At 34.3% G+C, this 23,922-nt stretch overlaps 1 protein-coding gene across 2 annotated transcripts in view; it reads right to left on the bottom strand.

The window, feature by feature from the left end:
• The window catches only part of LOC128158840 (trichohyalin-like), a 34,082-nt gene extending 19,985 nt beyond the window's left edge, over nt 1-14,097 (bottom strand). For both annotated transcript variants that reach the window (XM_052821809.1, XM_052821810.1), the window contains exons 1-16: nt 13,974-14,097; nt 12,895-13,098; nt 12,147-12,299; nt 11,680-11,887; nt 11,403-11,470; nt 10,576-10,754; nt 4,138-4,413; nt 3,697-3,925; nt 2,989-3,178; nt 2,624-2,795; nt 2,359-2,510; nt 1,854-2,065; nt 1,444-1,564; nt 765-855; nt 389-641; nt 110-234 (exon numbers count right to left, since the gene is read on the bottom strand). In XM_052821809.1, the coding sequence (XP_052677769.1) occupies nt 110-234; nt 389-641; nt 765-855; nt 1,444-1,564; nt 1,854-2,065; nt 2,359-2,510; nt 2,624-2,795; nt 2,989-3,178; nt 3,697-3,925; nt 4,138-4,413; nt 10,576-10,754; nt 11,403-11,470; nt 11,680-11,887; nt 12,147-12,299; nt 12,895-13,073 (2,608 nt within the window). In that variant the 5' untranslated portion in view covers nt 13,074-13,098; nt 13,974-14,097. The remainder of the gene's footprint in view (nt 1-109; nt 235-388; nt 642-764; nt 856-1,443; nt 1,565-1,853; nt 2,066-2,358; nt 2,511-2,623; nt 2,796-2,988; nt 3,179-3,696; nt 3,926-4,137; nt 4,414-10,575; nt 10,755-11,402; nt 11,471-11,679; nt 11,888-12,146; nt 12,300-12,894; nt 13,099-13,973) is intronic.
• Between the last annotated feature and the right edge of the window lie 9,825 nt (nt 14,098-23,922).

Raw genomic sequence — 23,922 nt, 5'->3', positions numbered from 1 at the left:
TTTAGTTGACAAATAATTGAATTCAGAAAAAAATATTAAAACACTATTAGATAGTCCTTCCATTCATTCATCGTTTTAAATTATATCTGGTTTAATATTCTGAGTGTACCATGGGTAGGGTCTGGAGCTGTAATCATCTGCTTCTCATACTCCTGATTCTGCTGCAAGCGCTGACTTCTGAGCTGAGTCCGTCTCTTGGCCAGGTCTCTCTGTCTCACATTGTCTGTGGCATGTCTGTTAATATAATTATACAAAAGTATTATACAATGCCAAGCATCACACAAATGAATACATTGCAATGATCTGGGAATCAGTAGAAAACATATATGATTCAACAAAAATAAAGGAAAATGATGAAAATGGATTTAAATCTCTTCATTAGATTTACCTTCCTAAAGGACTTGATAAAACCCTCTCCAACAGCCCAACAAACATGGCTGCCACCTCAAAATCTTCCTCCATCTCCGCTGCCAAGGCCTCCAGCTTAAGCTGTAGGATTTTGATTCTCTGCTGTTTGATGGATAGTGATTTGGTCTCTGGTTTGTTTAGCCACATAACAAGTACATCCAGCTCCTCGTCATAGCGTGGAATAAGATCAGCCAGGACATTGACCGGCTCATAGCTCCCCTTACTGCTCTCATCTAACACAAAACAACGCCTCATTTACTTCAGTTCCTCAAAAAGTTAATACAGATATTACATGTATAAATTGTGCCTGTATGAAAAAGTTCTGTGAATGAAATGTTGCCTTCTTTCCACTGTACCTAGAATTTGGCCTGAGGTCTTCTGTTTGGTGAACCGAGCTTCAAATTCTCCACGTTCCTCACCCATCAGCTTCCTCAGCGTGGGTAACATCTACAACATTGTTACATAAACACTCTGACCATATCTTGATTTACAGAAATCCTTGTCATACTCCAACTAAGTACAGGTACACATATTCTTTATTTTTTGTCGCAGAAAGGAGAGGGAAATATATAACCAATACTCAGTTTAAATAACGGATACTCAGTCTACGCGAAACTGACTGTGTAATAAACATAAAAACACACATACATGCTTTAGGAGAGGACCATTGAATTTATCATAAGACTTTAGGAAAGTGCCTCTGACCTTGGCCTTATGCTTAAGGAGAGTACCACCGACCCTGACATCATGCTTTAGGAGAGTACGACTGACCTTGGCCTTATTGCTTCAGGAGAATACCTCTGACTTTGGCCTTATGCTTTAGGAGAAAACCATTGACTTTGGCCTTATGCTATAGGAGAAAAGTACTGACCTTGGCCATATGCTTTAGAACAAAACCATTGACCTTGGCCTTAGGCTACAGGAGAGGATCATTGACCTTGGCCTTATGCTTCAAGAGAGGACCAATGACCCTGGCCTTAGGCTTTGGGAGAGGACCATTGATCAAGCTTTATGCTTTAGAAAAGTATAACTGACCTTGGCCTTATGCTTTAGTCCTATGAGGTCCCCCATCTCCTCTACATTCCCTGCTCCTCTCAATTTCTTTTCCTGCTTTCTTCTGTCCTTCAATTCCTTCCTCTTCTCTTTCTCTGTCATTCTGTAACATGTACAAGTATTAAACAATAAATAGTTCCTTGTATTTGGATTGTGTTTGGTGGTAGGTTTGAGTAAAAAAATACTAAAGAATAAACGACCAAATTGATTTGAATCAAAGCTAAAAAATAATCAAAGAACTTAATAGTTTTCATTACATGTACATGGGAATTGACAAACTAATGGCATAATGTATAGTTTAATGAATCAAATTTATACTGACTAATTTTCTACAACTATAGATGAGATTGATTGAACTGTACATAGTTATGTCCTTATGTTAACCAGCATACCGTTTCCATTCTCCCTTCATGTCGTCCTTGAGGCCCATGTACAGGACTCGGTCCCTGAGGGCGTCGTACTTCTCCTCCAGGGCCTTCACAAACTCCCTGTCCCCCTCACTGAGCTCCACCGTCCCCAGCACAACAAAGGCCACATTGTCCAGGTGCTCCTCCACCCGCTGCTTGTTATTGATACAGATCAGCTTCATCAGACCTTCCTTTGACTGCAATCAATTACAAATTTACTAACAAAAAAAAGACATTTGACTCTATTACTACTAAAACAAATTTACCCATAATATTTGTCTCTTATGTAATGCTGAAATGTTTTAAATAATTAAGCCAAAAGAATCAATTTCACACCTACAACATCATGTACTGAGACACAGCAACTAGACAATGCTTGATCAAAAATCAATTTTATCTAAAATATGAACCATAAATCAAAGTCCCCATTCTTACAAGTAAATGGCACATCTTTAGAATGATGTCGTTCAATGTAATGACAATGACCAACCTTGAGAGCAATGTCCTCTACAACAAGCTGGAACTCTCCCTCCTGCCTCTGCTGGAGGTCCGCTAGGACGGCTTCATTGGTGTCATCCTCCGAGACCTTGCTCTGGCTCTCCTGTAGATCTACTTTCCGGTTTTCATAGTACAGACCCATGCCTGTTTGTAAATCAATTAAAAGTAAAGTAATTAGTATCAGCAATCAGCCTGTAGGCTACTCATAGTAGTAACACAACCAACAGATATCCCCGGTGTGCAGTGTTTTTTCTTACCTTCCTGCAGAATAGTGTACAGGACCTGGCTATCCTCCGACCTGCTATTTTTCCAGTTGGTGTGTCTGTTACGCAGTGTCTTCAACAGTTTGTTCCTCTCTCCCTGAGTCATGGACTTGGCCACCACTTTACTATTCTCACTGTCCCTTCCTTGTAGCATGTAGATAGCCGCCTAGACATAGAACAAAATTACATACAGCATAGAACAAGATTACCAGTACATACAACAAAGAACAAGATTAAATACAGTGTAGAACAATATACATATACCACTGATCATCAGGTACAGGTCTATAATTGATTATTTCTATGACTCGTGCTCTTATACAATGCATTACAGTAGTTTTAAATCTACCAGTACGTACTTCTCTTTCATATTTGTGTTTTTCCACAAGCTCCACCACCAGCTTTTTCTGTAGATCCACCACTCCCATCTCTTCCATTTGGTCAGTATCTGCATACATATGGGGAGACTTGATCTGCTTTCTTCCCTTCTTGGCGAGCAGTCTCAGCTTGGCCAGACTCTCACAGCGAACCCTGTCCCAGTCCGTTAGCCTGCTCAATGAAATCAGAATACAATGTATAAATATTTACAGGTCAGTTTGTAACTCTGCCCTTGAGTACCAAGTATATACAGTCCCATTTTGTAACTTTTCTCAGTATGTAAGCATATTTATTAAATCAGTACATCATTATAAACAATTCCATTCTGATAAAAATATAAATTATTGAAATAAATATCAGATAAACTCATATAATTCTGACAAGCATAACTGCACTATTTAATAGACTCATCACAGTACAAGCTTGTGGCATCTTAACAACACAAAATCAGGAGAAATTTACTATTTATGTTGCAATTTAATTCCTGTCCCTCCATCTTCCAGCCAAGTTAGACAACAGAGAATAGCAGGTTTAATTTACAATCAATTAAAAGCAAATTAATTAGTTTGAAAAACATCTTGCACTTCCCTACCATGTACACCTCAAACTGAGACAGCTTAATGTGTGAGGAAACATGATGTCAAGTGTCTAAGCATTTTCAATTTCTGACTCCAACAAACAGACTTTACCTGCTTGTTTTGTAACCCTGAGGTCTTTCAGCCAGTCCCACAGCAAGTGCACAGGGATGGAAGTCAGCCTCTTCTGTTATCAGAAGGTGTTGCCGTGACAGTCTACTGGTTTCCATGGTGATGGTTCCTGTCTGTCCTCCTTTGTTTTTGATAACAGATAAGATAGCTTCTTTCTCCTCTTGATACCGAGAATTGATTGCCAGTAATGCACCTCCACATGTAGAGTCATCTGATATAAATATGTAAGTATTCAAATACTGCACTCAGTGTGGCAAGAGATAAATACCCAAGGCAATCCCATCTCAGTTTCAATGTTCATTAATGTATAACTACCATGGACAACTGCTAGCTTTTTACTCACAATTTCCAGCCTAGCTTTCAGTATAAATCAATGAAATTTATTTTTGTAAATTAAGTTCATTTTGTCTAGCAAATGCTTACCATCTAAAGCTTCTCTATATTCAGCCATGATGATTTTTCCAATCTCATCCTTAAAGTGACCTTGCATTTCCAAGTCCTTGATTCTTTTTTCTGCTTCCTCCTTCTGTTTCCTGTCCTTGGTTCTGACATTTCCCATCATTCCAAGCAGAGAGTAGGGCAACGACATCCTGGCCCCCGACAGACTGTTCACTTCTGTTCCAAGAGTCCCAGTCCGACGGAGTTGTCTTTCTTTCTTACAAAGCTCACGAAAGATTTCTGATTGATCCCCTTCTACGGCTGCTCATTATGCAAAGTACATAAAAGGTGCAAATCTGAGATTAAGCCATACAAATAATAGATATATCCTCAATAAGCACTTAAGGCAAGGGATGATTTAAAATGGCTGATTCAAAAGCATAAACAACATTTTATAAGAACAACACTCTGGGTTCCGGTCACGTGATGGTCTGCGACTGACCATATTTTTGAAGCTCCGCTGTTTTTTCTCTTTAAATACGTCTCTGTAATATTTAAAGTGCCCAAAATACTGGATAAAGGACTTAAAACTCAATTTGGTGAGTGCTATATAATTTTAGAAATTTACGCCTTGATATTGTTGTTAAGAAGCATTCTGAAAATATCGGACTGTGGTGAACTCCTTCTCACTAATAGTGACAATAGTAACAATGGCCGAAAAGTCAGGGGTACTTAAAAAAACACCAGAAAAAGAACAAACAAAAACAAAAAAACTTGTTCAGCTCGATTTAAAATCGGCACCAGTATCCGTAAGAAAATCCATTGTTTCTGAAAAGGCCGCAGTGAAAAAACCGAGAACTAGCAGCGGTGATCATACACCTGCTCACGACGGTAGTACATCTGACCAGCACGTTAATATCTCAGGTGACCTTCATCAAATTCAGCAAAGTTTGACAGAAATAAGAGAGTCCATGGTGAAAAAATCGGATGTCAAGGTCTTGGTTTCGGAAATATTGTTAGAATTGAAAAATGAAATAAAAAGTGAAATAAAACAAGAAATTGTCGATGAAATGAAAAAAGATTTCGAAGAAAGTATCAAAAACAAAGTCAAGAAAGAGTTTGAAGATAAAATCGACGAAAAGTGTAAAGAGTTCGAAACACAAACAAAAGAAATCTCCGAGGGTTTTAATCTTGATTTCGACACTCTGAGAGAAAAATTGAACTCCCAAGCCAGTGAACTGAGATCTCTCAACGACAAGCTCAAACAATGTGAATCTGCGGCACAATCTGCAATGACCCTCGCCAATCAAAATCAACAATACTCGCAGAAAGCCAATATTAAATTTCTAAACTGGGCCGAGGAGAAAAACGAAAACCTCAGGAGTAAATTGTGTACAATTCTCAAGGAGGCAGTGAAGATGGACCTGGACCCCTCGGATGTTCTTGCGATTCATCGGATTCCTGGGGGAGATGGGAAAGGGCCACGCCCTGTGATCGCCAAATTCCGTAACACGGAGGTCAAGATCGCGGTCATCAAAAATCGATCGAATGACAAACTCAAAAAATGTTTTACCATGCATGACCACCTAACATATTTCAACGCAAAACTTTTGCCCAATCTTAATGGTGACCCTCGAATCCAGTCTGCCTGGTACTACAACGGCAAGATTTTTGCGCTGGACGAACAAGGACGCCGCCACAGATTCGATATTCTGGACAATGTTTCTGAAAAACTAAAACGGCGCTAGTACACTTTTTTGATAGACAGCGGAGTGGAACCTGGATGCTTCGGGATCGGTCAACGGTTTTCAGATCGGGATCGGTATCTCAATTTCAGAACTGTTTACTTTCTGTTTAGACATGTGTGTATGTGTGAGTGTGCGTGTTTCTCCCTTTATAAGTGTTCTTAATGAACTGGTAGGATGCTTAGTTTCTTATGTGTGTGTAATATTTTTGGGTATGGTTGGATCAGAAAATTTGGTAATGGTAAGTGGTTATTTGCTTCTCGCATGTGTTATTTTTGAATACTTTCTTTGTCTTACATGTGTTGCTTTTGTTATTTTCTATTTAATACGTTAATATGATGTCGTCTGACAACATTTTAATAGCTACGGTGAACTGTCAGGGGCTCGCCACACCATCAAAACGTAAAGATGTTCTTAACTACTATAAACAAAAACATTATTCTATCATTTGCCTGCAAGATACTCATTTTATTTCTGAACATGAACAGTTTATAGAAACACAGTGGGGATATAAATGTGTGTTTAATTCATATTCATCTAACTCAAGAGGGGTCTGTATACTTTTCAATAACAACTTTGAGTTTAAAATTCATAGAGTGAAAAACGACTGTGAAGGTAATTTGTTAGCTTTGGACATGACAATTGAGGACCACAAGGTTACCCTCATTAATATATACGGTCCTAATATTGACAACCCTGAGTTTTATGAAAATGTAAGAAGTATCTTCCTTGAATTTGATAATGAATATTTTATTTTATGTGGGGACTTTAATCTTGCATTGAATCCCATGCAGGATACTTATAACTACTGTAGTGTTAACAATCCAAAGGCTCGAAGTAAAGTCCTGGAAATAATGGAGGACTTATGCCTCATAGATTACTATAGAGTCCTAAATCCTGAAAAAAAAGTATATACATGGCGGAAAAAAAATCCTCTAAAACAAGGTCGCCTTGATTATTTTCTCATTTCTGACAGCTTAACAAATCTTGTTGAAAACTGTACTATCAAACCTGGATACAGGTCTGATCATTCTATAGTTTTGCTCGAGCTTAAATTTAATCCCTTCCGGAGAGGGCGTGGTCTTTGGAAATTTAATAATTATTTACTTACAGATAAAGACTACGTTCAAAAGGTAAAAAATGTAATAAAGTGTGTTAGTAATCAATATTTAGAGAATGCAGAGAGTAAAAATTTCCAATGTAAAAATAACATGGATGAAAGTTTATTTCTTGAGGTACTACTGATGGAAATACGGGGAAATACTATCTCATATTCTTCATATATCAAAAAAGAAAAAGACCAAAAAGAAAAAACACTACTGCAAGAAATTGAGGATTTAGAATCAGATGCTTTCATTGATTTAAATAAATTAGATGAAAAAAAAAAGGAACTCGAGAGTATTAGAAAAGAAAAGTTACTAGGCCACATGATAAGGTCCCGAGCTCGCTGGATAGAAGAGGGTGAAAAACCATCAAAATATTTCTGTAATTTAGAATCTAGGAATTATTTAAATAAAACAATAAAAAAAATTGAATTAGAGGGTACTGGCACTATATATGAACAAACAGAAATTTTAGATGAAGTTAAGATATATTATGAAACTCTGTATAAAAGTGCAGATTCAAGTTTAGTTAATATAAATTTAGAAGAAATGTTCTTGAATTCTAATAATCCTAAAATGGATACAAATACGTCCAAAGGTCTGGAGAAAGACATTGAGGAAAGAGAAGTTCTTAACGTATTAAAGCACATGAAGAATAATAAGTCCCCTGGTAGTGATGGGTATACCGCAGAATTTTTCAAGTTTTTTTGGAGTGATATTAGAAATTATGTTGTTAGAGCTATTAACTGTATTTTTCTTAAAAAAGAGCTTCCTATCTCTCAAAGACTTGGAATAATTTCATGTTTGCCAAAAGGGGACAAACCAAGACAGTTTCTAAAGAACTGGCGACCAATAACCCTTTTAAATGTTCTCTACAAGATCATATCTGGTTGCCTAAGCTTTAGAATCAAACAAGTTTTGGACATTATTATTTCAAATACACAATCTGGTTTCATAAAAGGTAGATACATAGGGGAAAATACTCGCTTTGTTTATGATCTGATGTCGTACACAGAGATACATGAAATTCCAGGGCTTTTGGTCCTCATTGATTTCGAAAAAGCCTTTGACTCTATGTCATGGTCATTTATTTATAAAGTTTTAAGTTATTTTGGGTTTGGAGAATATATTATCCATTAAAAATTTTAAACACAAATTTCCGTGCCTGCATTTTACAAAGTGGGTTTTTATCAGAACAATTTGACATACAAAGGGGTTGTAGACAAGGAGATCCTGTTGCTCCATATTTATTCATTATATGTGCAGAAATCCTTTCAATTCTTATAAAGCAAAACAATGATATTAAGGGCATTTTTGTTCATAATAAAGAACATATAATATCACAGTATGCAGACGACACTTTGTTAGCCCTTGATGGTTCATCAAAATCCTTGTTCGAAGCATTAGAAACTATAGATTTTTACTCCAGCTTTTCAGGACTTAAAATTAATACATCTAAGACAAAAATTGTGTGGATTGGTTCAAAAAAATTCTCTGATCAAGTGTTTCATCATACCAGATGGAAATTAGACTGGGGATCTACATCTTTTAATTTATTAGGTTTCCAATTTTCCGTTGAACTTTCTGAAATTGTTGATATTAATTTTGGTAATCAGATTCCAAAAATCATTGCACTTATGGAACAATGGAAAAGAAGAATTCTTACTCCAATTGGTCGTGTCACTGTCATTAAGAGTTTGTTAATTCCAAAACTAAATCATTTATTTATATCGCTTCCTACTCCCAAAAAGGAGATTGTAGCATTTATATGCAAAGCCTTTTTTGAGTTTCTATGGAAATCCAAAACAGACAAAGTTAAAAGGTCTCTTATAACACAAGATTACTTGTCAGGTGGTATGAAAATGGTAGATGTTAGAAGTTTTATTACATCACTTAAATGTACATGGATTAAAAGGTTAACTTGCTCACATAAACCATGGATGGATATTTTCTATGCTCTCAATGGAGATGATATTTTACAGAAATTGTATGATTTTGGAGATAGTTTTGTGTTTGATTGTTTGTTAAAAGAAAATAACGCCTTTTGGAAAGATGTTTTGATTGCTTGGTCATGTTATATGAAATCTTTTACTTACTCTCCGCACTTTAAAAACAAATTTCATTATATTCCAGTGTGGTATAACTCTAATATAAAAGTTAACAACAAACCAGTTTTTTTTAAATCCTGGTATGAAAAGGGAATAAAGGTTGTGCAAGATTTTTTTGATGATGATTGTAATCTTTTAGACTTTGGAGTTCTTAAAAACACATACAATCTATCTGATAGTTGTGTGATGCAATACAATAGCATTGTTACAGCTATTTCAAAATATTTGAAATCATTGTTAATAGATAGGTCTTCTTTCAAAAGACTTCCTAATCCATATGTACCTTTATTTTTTGAACCTCTCATATCTTCTGAAAAATGCTCAAAAATCTTTTATAATTTCTTGAATAAAAATGAGGCTATTCCAACCTCAATCAGCAAGTGGGAGGCAGAGCTTAGGCCATATGGAGTAGACACAATATCAGTGCAAGATGTTTTTAAAATTTGTTATAAAACCACTAGTGATTCTTCTGCCCAGTGGTTACAATTTCGAATCTTACATAGAATTGTTCCTGTTGGAAAATACCTTAAGAAAATTAACATTAAAACTTCTGATTGTTGTGGTTTTTGTATGGAAAATGTTGAAACAATAATACATGTTTTCATTGCTTGTGATAAAGTACAAACACTCTGGAGTGATTTAAGTCTTCATATATACAGAAAAACCTCTGAAAGAGTTGGTTTCAATGTTTCGAATGTTATTCTCGGTGATCTACCATTGTCAAACAATAACAGGGTTATAAACTTCATAATTCTATATGTTAAACAATATATTTTTATATCCTTAATGCAAAACAAAATGCCAAATTTTCTTGGATTACTCAGTCATTTAAGAATAAAATACCATGTAGAAAGATATGCTGCTATCCAAAATCAAAAGCTGCGCAATTTTGAAAAATTGTGGCTTACATGGAAAAACATTTTAGATTAGTTTATGATATTATGATTATTACTATTCGTATTATTATTTGTTATTTATTTTTTGGTTTTTTATTTTTTTTTGGTTTTTTCTCTTTTTTTGGAAGCAAAGTAACCATTTACCACTAATATTGAAAAATGTATGTAATTATACTTGTGTGTGAGTGAGTATGCATGTGTATAAAATTTATAAAAACTGAATTTAATAATGTCAACATTAGTACTAGTATGTATGGAACAAAAACAATAAATTATAAAAAAAAAAAAAAAGAACAACACTCTGAATTGATATAAGATTGGGCCATCCTTAAAAAAATGTTTGTTTGGAATTGCCGCCTTGGGGTATCTAGACCTAGGAGGGAGGGAGGGAGGTTTAACTAATAAATAATTGGCAAAAAATAAAAAACTCCATATAAAAAAAGTTCTTTATTTTTTTCTAATAAAATTTTATCAGTGGGGGATATTTCAATTAGACGGCAGGCAATTCCAAACAACAATAATTTTATTTTGGCCTTGACGATAGCTGATAGTGATAGGCTTACAGTTTGACTCTGACAGACAAACTTACAAGATTTAATAAATATACCATGAATTAACTGTTGACACAAACCTGAGGAAAGGTTAGCCATCTCTAGCAGTAATTTTTCCCTCAATAAATCATATTTAGTTTCCAAAGCATCCATCAAATCACTAAGGGTCACATGATCTTTTGAGGCATCCAGGGATTCAAGATCTTCCACCTCCATTCCATCATCAAACAACATGGCTTCCAGTCCCTGTTTCTTCCACCTTGTAATGTATGGGAGCAATTTATATTTCTATTGAAATCTATACTGCCGGTATATACAGTGGCTACCTATTGTTGAGATATGTTTACTCACTAGTATATAAATAAACTGTATTCAAAAATATCAAATGATGTTGAAATTTGCAAATTAACAAATCAAAATCTCCCTTAGCAAAAAGAAAATTCTTGTCTCTTTTACCAGATATTTACCTAAGAAGTAGTTTTGTACCCAATACTCTCCAAAACAAGATCTGATATCAACATGCGAAAAACACTAGTAGCAACTTAAAGCAATATGAGCTGCAATTTTCATGTTGAAATTTTTTTTGAAGAAAATATTATTTTCTACTAAAATGACAAAAAATATCATGGTTTCAAAATTTCTGTTAGCTCTGTTTTGTGGGAAAAGCCATTAAGAAGTCTTAATTGGGGCAAAATTGAATTATTGTCGTCCTGTACAAAAATTGATCTGCTATATATTCCTTATAAGGGAAATCTCTCTCCTGACAAAAACTAATGATTTTTTCAAATCTTATTTATCATAAAAGTTTAAGTTACAAGCAGACTTATCATACTAGCAGGCTTTTGCAGCAAAATAAAATTCTAAAAAATACAGCTCATATTGCTTTAAGAATATGTCAATGACCTACTTATTCATCCTCCGTTTGATGTGATGTTGCATCTCATCCTGATACTCCTGGGTCTCATTTCCATCATCCTTACAGTTAAAATGGAAAGCTCAAAGTTTACAGTGTGATCATGTAAATGTTATCATTAAAACGTGTTTATAATCTAAAACTTATTATATATATTAAATATTAATACTTGTTTTATGTATCATTTACATGGAAGAGTACTTGTACCGGTATATATTTTCAAACCAAACCAGAGATTTTAAACCGATTTGAGACTGACTGGTGGTTTTACCTGCAGTACTTTGTAGGCGTTGTAGCCTTCCAGACCGTGCTGTCCCTGGATCCGCTCCAGACGAGCCTCTTCCTTGGTTATTTGTTCCAGACTAGCAGGCTCACCCTGGGGATAACCACACAACCAGAACCGGATCTCATCAAAGTAAACATCAGCACCAGGAAAGGCTCTTGATTCCAGAAATTTTTGCCAAGTAAACATGGAAAACCTGTCAAAAAGACAATTGAAAAGGTTCACTCCAAGTTGAAGCTTAATCAATAAAAATGTTCAACATTAACCCCCCCTCCCCAGCTTTTTACTAAATTTTACAGCTAGACAAGTATGACAGAAGATCAAATGCAGATCAAATAAAAATTCTGCTTGAATTTTGACTGAACTTTTACTTTTAATTGGTGCTATTATCATAATAAATCTGTATATCTAAATTTCTTAAATTAAACTCAAAACAATTGCTGCTTGCAAGATACCTTTCTTGGTGAAATTCTCTGAACAATAGGAAAGCATCCTTCAGACAGATCCTGTTTGTGCCGTTGTAATCCAGGGCCTGAAAGTCCCAGTATGATTGCTCATCTATTGACCGCCGCCGCTCTAGTTCTTCTAAAACATCAATGAAGTGGGATCTACAAATTAAAGTAAAAAAAAAAATGTCAGTGCATGTTGCAAGCTTTAAACATGAAGATTATAATTCTTTAAAAATTAATGTATATGTCTATTACATAATGTACCTAGGTTAAATCTGCAAAACGTAATATAACAGATTTCCTTTTAAACAACAATCTGTTGTAGAATCCTTATTTTATGTGAGTACTTAATTCCATGATTCCACTGTTGTGTATCAATTCGTAACAGCTTATAATTGTGAGCACCAAACTTACATTATAATTTCATATAGTTCACAACTGTCAGAAAAATAAAAGCAAGATTTTAAAAATCTGTGAGAAAAGGTTCTTGCTATTTTAAGGGGATATTAATTTCTCTTATTTAATTTGAAATCAACAGTAATCAAAATCATGAGCTCAGCGACTGTGATATTCAGCTGTATAGTGTTAAATAATTTAAATTTCTTTACAATTCAAGGTTTTATTTAACATTTTTTAAGCTGCATATAATATCACCATATCACATGTCACTTCAACTACTGTTGAGGTTCTATCAATCATCCTCTTGTGTTGCACTAACATACTTTGTTATCAAACAAAAGTGCAGCATGCTCACCTGGTCACAGTACCCAGAGTTCCACACACTGCCTGTATGGCCCCATCAACATGTTCTATGGCAAGAGGAGTTAAGTAAATTGACTGGTAAAATCCCACAATCTGCTCATTTGTTACAAAACCTTTGCAAGCTGTGTCCAAGTTGTTGAATAGAGCTGTCAGGTCCTGGATGCCCATCATTAATTTGCTCTCCAATACAATTCACCTACAAATATATCTAATTTAATTCCTGAATCCATCTAATGATGCTCTACTGTGCATTCATGGGTCAACACAAGAACAGAATAAAGTTCTTGGGACACTTTTCCTAATTTTCAACACTTTAAGGTTGTTTATGAATTTTTAAAGATACACAAACCTGTGTAATTGAATTGGAAACAAAATATACAGTAAAAAAATTCAAGATTTTTTCATTGTCATGTCAACTTTCCTTTTTAACCAGAGAAACTGAGAAAGATAAAACAGATCAATGCCTTACAGGAGTTTAATTGACATTTTTATGCAAACAGAATAAAGTTTTCGGAACACTTTGCCTAATTTTCAACAATTTAATGTGGATACTTTAAGGTTGGCTGCAATGCAAGTTCCACATAAAGTTTTTATTTTAATCTGACAAGTTGAAGGGGGGGGGGGGGTCTAAGGTGAAATCAAGGGATTTTTAATTCTAGTGAATGGAAAGATGCTTTTTTTTAATATGCTGCATAAACATTTTGGGTAAAAGTATAGTTCCAAAAGCAAAACAAATTTTAAAAACTTACAGAGGCAATATATGAGTTACTAAATATTCATAATAATTAGAGAAAATTTATAGGCAAAGTGACAGGTTTCAGCGACATTAACACATTATAAGTACATGTATATGGAATACGATTGGCTCATTGTGAAACAAAACACCTCTGGTCTTACACTTTAGTCAAGTAAATTTAGATAAGTATATTAAGAACGGAAAAAGCTAAAAAAAAAAATTGCACGGGTTTGCATCTGACTGACACTGCGTATAAACAGAACCAATGCTGGACAAAACATAACAATATTTTAATCGCAGTTTTAAACAATAATAATAAAATCTTAAAGTTTCACCTAGGTATTCGATCATAAGATTTTCCAAAATAAACATTTATGGCAACTCCAGTAACATTATTTCGTAGTCGAGAAAAGTTTTCTTCCTCCATATCCAATGGAGTCCATATTGTTTACAGGTGACCAGGAAAATCAACCAATCAGATCATTTGTTTCATAAGGGAATTTTGGCAACAGTTGTTCGTACTTCAACTATTTCGGATTTTAAATCATACTCCTTGTGGCAAAGAAAATGTACAACTTGTGAGACTTAATGATTAATTTTGTGGAAACTCAGGGGATTTCTCTACATAAAAGTGATAAGACTGATTTCAACTGTTAGTATGAAGATATCTCGTGCATGGTTCAATGGCGTAACGCATTTAAGTTAGAAAACCCATTTAGTCTCGCTCATCATGGTGTCAACTGTGATCAATTAACCACCTTTGAGTAATTTTAACTTTTCACCCTTCAAAATTTCTATAATCCAGAGTTTGCTTTCGAGGGCTTCGCCCCCTTAGCCTGACATCAGGGCTTTGTCATGGACCGACCCTCGGCTATATATGTACCGGTGCGTCGATTTACCCAAATGGACCCAAATGAACCCAAATGGACCCAAATGAACCCAAATGGACCCAAATGGCGACCCAAATGGACCCAAATGGCGACCCAAATGGCGATTAAAGTGAAAAAAAATTATATTAAAATCCTTATTACTAATATTATTACTTGTTTTAGTCATTTCATGGGACTGTTAGCCGTTATTAAGAAAAATAAAGACCCAAATGGCGACCCAAATGGCGATTCAAAAGGCGATTCAAGAAAAACATAAATTACAATAAAATCATTTTTACTAATCTTATTACTTGTTTCATGAGGTTGTTAGCCGTTAACTTATTCAGACGAATTAAAGATAAATCATGATGAATTAAATGAACGTAACTGTTGGGAACAATTTAATAACATTTTTATAAATAATTATGAATATTATAGCTCTCTTAAATAGCAGGATAAGAGATGAATAAAACAAATAGTATTAACACTGTTCAAACTTGATGTTAAAAGTGGCAGTGATTTCGTTGCAAAAACATTTAATGTGGTAATATAGGATTATAAAAGAGCAACATTGTAGGTATTTAAGACCAATCATATGAAAATTAAGGCGAGATACAGCACGATATAATATTTTTATTTGCTACCAAGCGAGTATATGGGACGAATTCTATCGTTAAACCGGGTCCGTAGGACATCTGTCATTTTAACGATAGAACATACTATCTAGGAGGAAATAAACAATAGGACATTTTGAACTAAATAGAAAGGAATAAAATGAAAAAATAAACAGTTAAAAAATTTACGTAGATATTGCATATAGTCAAACCATTAAATTTTAAAAGTGGGAAATTACACGGGCTCTCTCTCTCCCCTCTCTCTCTTTCTCTCTCTCTCTCTCTCTCTTGGGGTAGGGGGTTGCTCTGTATGTATCATAACCATTAAAATTAGTACCTTTGGCATACTTATTGAAAAAACATCGATGTTACGTTAAATATAGTTGCATTGTTTTTAATTATTTTTTTTTAATTTATCACATATTTTAATTTATTCCTCATATGGGCATTTTACACGACTTATTCACCCATTCGACATATTGTTTCACAATTATTCTTAGAGTTGCTATTTAGTAAGTACAGCTACTGTTAGATCTAAAACCTGTCTGTTCGTCCCGTAAAACTTTATGCACTGCATCTTTCATTTTGTTTACAATAACTCTACAGAGGATCTTACTAGTTTTCTCATTTCAATTACAAAGATATATTGAAATAATTTTAATTATTGTTTTGGACCTTCGGCTTTTATTTTTCCAAATTTCCCTAAATTATGGCTCTTTATTGGGGTGGCCTCCTCGTGGCAAGAGCTGGGAAACGTTATTAAATAGACAAGTTAATCATAGTTCATTTTTAACTTGTCTGAATAACGGCTAACAACCCCATGAAATGACTAAACAAGTAATAGAATTAGTATTGAGGATTTTATTATAATTATTTTCCGCTTAAATCGCCATTTGGGTCTTTATTTTTCTTAATAACGGCTAACAACCCCATGACATGACTAAAACAAGTAATAATATTCGTAATAAGGATTTATTATAATTTTTTTCCACTTTAATCGCCATTTGGGTCGCCATTTGGGTCCATTTGGGTCGCCATTTGGGTCCATTTGGGTTCATTTGGGTCCATTTGGGTTCATTTGGGTCCATTTGGGTAAATCGACGCACCCTATATGTACTATACACAGGGGCCAAGCCCGTTTTAAGTAACCATTAATAAAGTAGGTACACCGGGCTTGACCCCTGTTGATACTATGGCTACAGTAGTCTTCCTTGTGCATTATAACTGATACAACTGGCTTGTTAGTTATTTATTTTTTAATCTTCATTTACATCATTCCATTGAACGTTTTTTAATTGATTAATTCAGAGCCATTCTTCAAAGAAAGAACCACTGCAACTTGACTGTTTACTGCAGGTCTTTTAATCTTCAAACATTTTTTATCATTTCTTAATTATAATAACGAGAAGAAATACATGTATTTCAAAAGTCTAACTTTGAAGACTTCATTTTTACCATAAATAGTATCTAGAATCAATGCATGAGCTTCAGGGGTAAGCTAACGCACGTACGTTATAACCTGGTTATTTTTTTTTTCCGGGAGGGGGGGGCGCTTCTAAGACCCATGCCCACGCTTAGCCACTATATTTTTGTGGTTTATTTTGATATATAAAAATATCATCAAGATATGTTTACATCTACCAAGCATAATTTCCTCCATTTCATACGGAAACATAGCTCTATAGAAACAGCCAGAAATCTACACGCCCTATTTATCGATTGGTCGAAATCTACAGCGGCTGAAAGTGACAGGACTGAATGACACGCCCTGCTTATCGATTGGTCTGAACCTACAGCGACCTTAGTAAAATCCCGGACTGCACGAAATAATCATGATGATGCCAGACTCAAAGTCTTACAGGAGTTAATTTGGCTGTTTCTTTTAGCTAACGTACTTTTGTACGTTAACAGTAATTTAGTGAATTTTACTTTTCATAATCAGTTTATTAATTAGTTAAAGAAAGATGTCAATAAACAATAAAATGCTTTATTTGATGATTCATGCGGGTTATGAAGGTAGCGATCATTGCAGGAAAAATTAACATAACCCGCTAACGCGGGTTATGTATTCTTCCTGCAATGTCGCTACCTTCATATCCCGCATGAATCACCAAAGAAAGCATTTTATTGTTTAAATATACATGCAATCAAAATATTGTTCAGCATATGATCGTTATTCAAAACCATATGTACATGTATTAGGCTAAAACACAGCACCGAATTACACCAATACACTGATAAATCCGGAGCGAACATTAATTGCTAGCTAGAAGATAAAGGTTTCAAATACTCTCGCCCCCTCTTCTTCTTTCATCTCGGAAATTATATTGAACGTCAAATTCGACTCGGCGTGTCAGTTACAGGAAAGGGAGTAATTTGACGTCACAACTCTTGACGACTTCTTCCTGGGTGACCAACAGTAGTGGGTCCGTAGTTTGACAGGACCGGCAAAAAAAAAACGCGGGCTGATGGAGCGGGCACTTGCTTAGTTGTCTAATATACTGAGTGTCAGGACTCAGATATTGGGAGGCGTGCTAGATCTGGAGAAGTTGTTTGGCTGTTTGCAATACTGACGCTAACTTTCAAAGAGGAACTTTATGAAAAAGATCTAACTTGTGCCGGTGTAATGAAGAATAATGCCCCCAATATACTACTTATAAAGTAACAATAAGATATTTTGTTTTATTCAAAGAGGAACTTTCTTCCCTCCAAACAAAGTAACGGCATGACGACGTTAAATGGTGAGAGGACAGGATATCTGAAGACGAAGTTTTATGCAATGTAACTCACTATAGCTGACGTCGCAGCTAATTGCAACGATCAAATACTAGCATTAAAGGGCAAGATCTAGTAAATGAAAGATGAGAGAGAGAGAGAGAGAGAGAGAGAGAGAGAGAGAGAGAGAGAGAGAAGAAAGAAAGAGAGAGAGAGAGATTCCAATAACTAAGTTCTACAAAATATATTACGACATATACCGGAATAGTAATAATTCGTAGCTTATTCAGTTCTTGGGGGGAAACAGAGTATATTATTATGGGTCATGCCGCTCGCATGGGGACACTTTTCATGGGACTTTGTTGTCCACTGCCCATAAAGCATTTTTTCCCGGATCTTCTCATCTACATTGGAACAATTGTTACGACTCTTTCTTGGTAACCATGCAATACCTGTACATGTAGTTGTTTTACTGCCTATACTGGTATATGCTATCCACTTATCAAAACACTTCGACCGGATATTTATAACTTGTCGGGTAACCGGTTTTCTCTTTTGGGAATTGCTCGAGAGAAGTATTTGCCTGTTCACTTCTCAGAATAAAGTAGTCGGTAAATATTTCATCTTGTTATACTTTCATGTTAAATACTGAAATCTGATTGGTTAAGACGCAGTTAATAATCTTTTCTATTACTCTCAGCGTTAGCAACGCACTTAGCAACGGGTAACATTAAAAATGTTACATGCGCGAAAATTATGCGCGTACGGTTCGCTGTAGAATTCACGTTATTCCTATATAAAAGCAGTAAAATTTTCTTAAAAATTAAGACATTCAGTATAACAAAATAAATAGTGCCTGTTTGGGAGGATAAAAGTTGAAACTGACACCCCTCGAAAACCATTGTCAACCTCCGCTTCGCGTCGGTTGACAATGGTTTTCTCGGAGTGTCAATTTCAACTGTTACCCTCCCAAACAGGCACTATTTATATAATATGTGAGCGGCAAATTGTTCATCAGGTAACCGGGTAACCGTGGTAAATTTAGTAGGTCACGTGATGAACTATTTCAACCTTGCGCGTTATGTACATCTCTCTATTGAGAAATTGAAAACCGTTTGACAATGTAAGATCAATAAATGAATTTATATAGTAGATAACATACTTAAGTAAGACTTATGTAGGTCCTAATTATAAGATTCCGCCTAAGTCCTACTTATGACCCTACTTGAGTCAAAATCTTTATGTTTTATGTTACGAGCCCCTGCGTTTTAACCAGATTGACGTGAGAGGTGTACTTTTGACTTAATCTCGGCATTACACATATAGTTTCTGATTGATTTAACTAGAAGTAGTTTTAATAAATCTCATTGAAACAATGTCACGGAACATCATGGACCGATAAGGTTAAATACTCGATCATGATTTGTGATTCTGGGCTGATAATTGCTTATCTATAAGTCTTATAATTCCACGTCCGCTTCTTAGATGAATTCCATCACATACTTGAAATGACTTACTGCCTTACAGAGATTTTCCATCGTGAACAGAATTAATATGAATCTTTATAGTCATCCAGACTCTGGAGATGCTACGCAAAATTAGCTCAGAGGAAACAGAGAGTGATTAAACTTATAAACTTGCACGCCATGTCATTCTGATGATACCGTACGAGAGATAGTGAGCAGCTTAGCCGTAAATCATGCTTCTGATTGATGGTGTATCCCATGTTTGTGTGTATTACTGTATTAGCATCTATCTGTTGTTTGCATCTACTCTGCATGCAATCTACCACTCCGTCATTGTACTATATACATGTACATTGTAATAACAGAGCGTAAAATAAACAAAACATCAAGAGCTTGCACGGTCGCATACAGAATACTGAAATTATAGTAAGAAAACAGACAAAAACCCCTTTATACCAGTTTTTTTAAGAGAGAGAGAGAGAGAGAGAGAGAGAGAGAGAGAGAGAGAGATAGAGGCAAAACTACGTACAAAAGATGAATAGGGCCACAATAAAAAATATTGTAATCTCGTAATCTCGTAATTAGAGAAAAGATCTCATTATTACAAGTTCGCTATGCCGTTATTACGAGAAAAAATCTCGTTATATAACGAGTTGATTATCTCGTTATTACGGGAAAAGATCTCGTTGTAACGAGTTGATTACCTCGTTATTACGGGAAAAGATCTCGTCGTAACGAGTTAATGGTCTCGTTATTACGAGAAAAGATCTCGTTATATTACGAGAAAAGAAAAGATCTCTTAATTTCGAGAAAAGATCTTCTTAATTAAAACAAGTTAATTATCTTATTATTACGAGAATATATCTTGTTATAATATATTTCATTATGATAGTAGTTATAATTAGATTTTTTATTTTAAAAACATACATATACGAGGGTTGTCCCAAAATAATGTAGACAGGACACATAATTTATAATCTGTTCACTGCAATTTCATTAGACTTCTACGTTTTCTTCAATGACCCTTTCGCAAATAATGCTGAAAAATTCAAATCTGTACTTAAGGTATTCAATGTATAATGAAGGGATATTGAACAATTTTGAATCGTTTATAACCGGTTAAATATGTATTGCTAGATAACGAACTAAATTCACATGACTGACAACATGTAAGAAGCCGGTCATTTTGCACCTTAAATTTTTTTTAAAGAGTTATCTCCCCTTGTTGAAAAAAAATAAAATTTTAATTTCGTCAAAATATCTGCGGTTAATGATTCATTTTAATTCATATTTTAATAAAGAGAAAGTTTATGCATGTATTAACCGAGAGAATTTCACGAAATTTAAGTTACTTTTTAAAATATCTTATTAAATTATACGTTGCCCATAGACTTCAATACAAAATTCAAGGTGTAATTAGTTGGACGATAATTAATATTTTGAAAATTCCTTTGGTGGAGTATTTTTATTTGATAACACCTTCAAAATGATATCATGATTAAGAATATCTGACCATTCATTTATTAGGTAGAAAATGTGGTCGTTATACATCGAATACCTTAATTTATTTCTTGAGAAAATGAATAATTAGTAACAACAAGTTTTGTCAGGCGGCGCAATGTGCGACGTCGAAAATTTCCAGTTTTACGTTGTTGCTAAACTCTCCTCATCATTTACGATAACATTTACGTTTTATTTCCGAAATGTCTAAGAAAAATATTATCTTTGAACATGTACCCTGAGTGCACATTCAACATATATTTCTAGTTTGTTTTTTTATTTTTTTTTCTAAGTACAAACGACCTGTCGGCTCCAAACTTGCCATGTATTTACTTGTTGTAACGTCCGTCTTATCAAAATGTGTCGTTCAGCATTTTGACGTCCATTGATACAGTAGGGGTTTCTTTTTTCCACTTATTGCCATCATATTTGTTCAAATATTTTCAATGTTGTTTAACTACTCATTCACAAAACGCATTTCTAATCGATTTTGTTAATTTCATTTACTTCCAAAGCCGCTTAGGATTTATTTCATAGTCTTTACAAAATTGTATCAGTTAATGCTGCGCTGCCTTAAACGCTGACATCGTCATTTTATTACGAGTTAACTTTTTAACTTGTCACAAAACGCGCTATAAAATATTTGAAAGTTTTGTTATAGCCAAAACATTTTCTGAGTAAATAATAGAATTGTTATCAAATATCAATGTATGTTTTATTTGAATTTTTGCATTCGAACAGTACTTTTCCTCGCAATTTTCATTTCATTTTTTTGTTTTTGACATTGCGCCGCATGTCGAATTTCTGATCTAACATGCTTTTATTTCACTAATTTATTCTCAAACAATATTTGATTTAAAAACGTTATTTGAATGCAAATTTCTTGAACCCTTTGAGGCACAAAAATCTTCCTTTGTCTTCGACTAACTGAGTAACACCACTTGTCTACGCTATTTTGGGACAACCCTCGTACATGTATATTGAGTTCCTCGTTCATCAGATCTAGGTCTCCAATTAAAGTTGATTGGTTCACCTTTTCAGTTTATTTTATACTTTCAAGAAACGTAATTCAATTTTGATTATTTTCAAATTATAACGATCATTATTTATTGATTTTTATATGAAATGGTCGGATATGACATTTTTTCTCACATGAATAAGTTGAAAGAACTTCATATAATTTCATTTTACAATGTTTATTACAGTCCCACTATGAAATAGATACTAGGTAGTCCAAGTCATAAAAACACAATGCTATTATATATAGTTACAGATCACTATTTAGTTTCAATCATGGATATACGGGATTTACGTCGAATTATTTTTTATATACATGTAATAAAAACTATTCAAACACAGTCTACATGTATATTAAAAATATTTGTTTTTGTATATTAACATTTTGGATTCTGAAAACAAATTGAATTTATCCTTTAGATTATTAAATTGGTCAATAAATTTATTGATCAACCTGCTTTGCTCCTTCCTCTGAAATTTCTTTCACTAATTTAATAAATTTCCTAACAAAAAGAGAGTATATGTATAGCAATAAAACGCACTATTTTATATAGATCAATTCTCGTAATAACGAGAACTTTTCACGTAATTACGAGATAAAAATACTTTTTTGTGTCGCCCTATTCGTCTTTCGTAATTACGTGATTTTTTTCCTTTTAATTGGTTTATGTTCACATCTATCCAAATTCTGTCGTAAAGTATTCACCTAAAATGTGAGCTACTGTAAATCAAAGTACATGTAGTGTTGAAAAAATAAAAATCAATATTTATATGCAATGAATATTTTCTTCTTTTTTTAAAAAAAAATTGTTTTTTGTTCGTACTGCTTAATTTAACCAGTTTAAATTCGTTATTTTCTAATTGAATTGTTATCATATAAAGTAATAATTCGTCAAACAGAGAGTATTATATTATATGCCGCATCATACTGACAACATATTAATCCAGTTTCCAACATTGTAGGTTTGTAGGTTTTTCTGAAAGACAATCTATATACATCACTGAGGGTGTTTAAATTTCCTACATACAAGGGCGTGTGTTACTTTTGTTGGTCTAATATATAAATGGTATAAAAATTATTCACATTGATTAAATCAATGTGAATAATACTTGCATCATTTATGAATTCTGTCATCCACTGTCAATTTCACTTTACTTTAAGCAGATCATTTTTCCTCAAACCGGTCTGGAATAAGGTCTTTCCGATGTGTCGAGCGTCTCTCTCTCTCTAAGAGACATGACAATTACGTCCAATTCTCTGTGTTGCAATGTATCTTGAACAAAGCATTAATCCGATTGCGACATAGACAGATTGTGGACAAATCTGATTGTGGTCAGTAATGCGTCTGATGCTGTATTAAATTATTGAGGTCCCCCTGGATATGTATAATAGACACGTTTTCCCAAGGAAAGACAGCTTAAGCATTGATATCACTATCGATGTCTTTTTAGCTCATGATTTTAGTAATTCCTTTTTTTATGCTTGTCAAGATTTTTTTCGATGAGTCTGTCCCCCCCCCCCACACACACACACTTTCAAAACAGATGCTACTTGCCTGAATGATCGTGCTATATGTAAATCTGTTTGATATTAAATGTCAATATGCTTTATGTGTATATGGTTGGTGTATAAAATATCATTGTGCTACATGTGAGTCTTGTGATCGTGATATATGTGTATCTGTTTGTGATTCAAATGTCATGTACATGAGTGTCTATTTGACATACATGTCAATGTGCTTTGTATGTCCGTTTGACACATTAATGTCATTGTGGTTATTTAATGTCAATGTGCTATGTGTGTCGGTTTGACACATTAATGTCATTGTGCTTATTTAATGTCAATGTGCTATGTGTGTCGGTTTGACACATTAATGTCATTGCGCTACATGTACATGAGTGTCTATTTGACATACATGTATTAAATGTCAATGTGCTACATGTGTGTCTGATTGATAAGGTAAATGTCTATGTGTTTTTTATTTGTCATTACGGTTAATGTATGTGACTGTTTGACACATTTTAATGTGTTTCTGTTAAAAGTGTCTTTTTTGATAAGTTAACGTCATTATGTCATTATGTCATTATGCTACATGTAATTGT

This window comes from Crassostrea angulata, chromosome 8, assembly GCF_025612915.1.
Source record: "Crassostrea angulata isolate pt1a10 chromosome 8, ASM2561291v2, whole genome shotgun sequence".
Classification (NCBI taxonomy): domain Eukaryota; kingdom Metazoa; phylum Mollusca; class Bivalvia; order Ostreida; family Ostreidae; genus Magallana; species Magallana angulata.
This window is presented reverse-complemented; position numbering and strand designations above follow the sequence as displayed.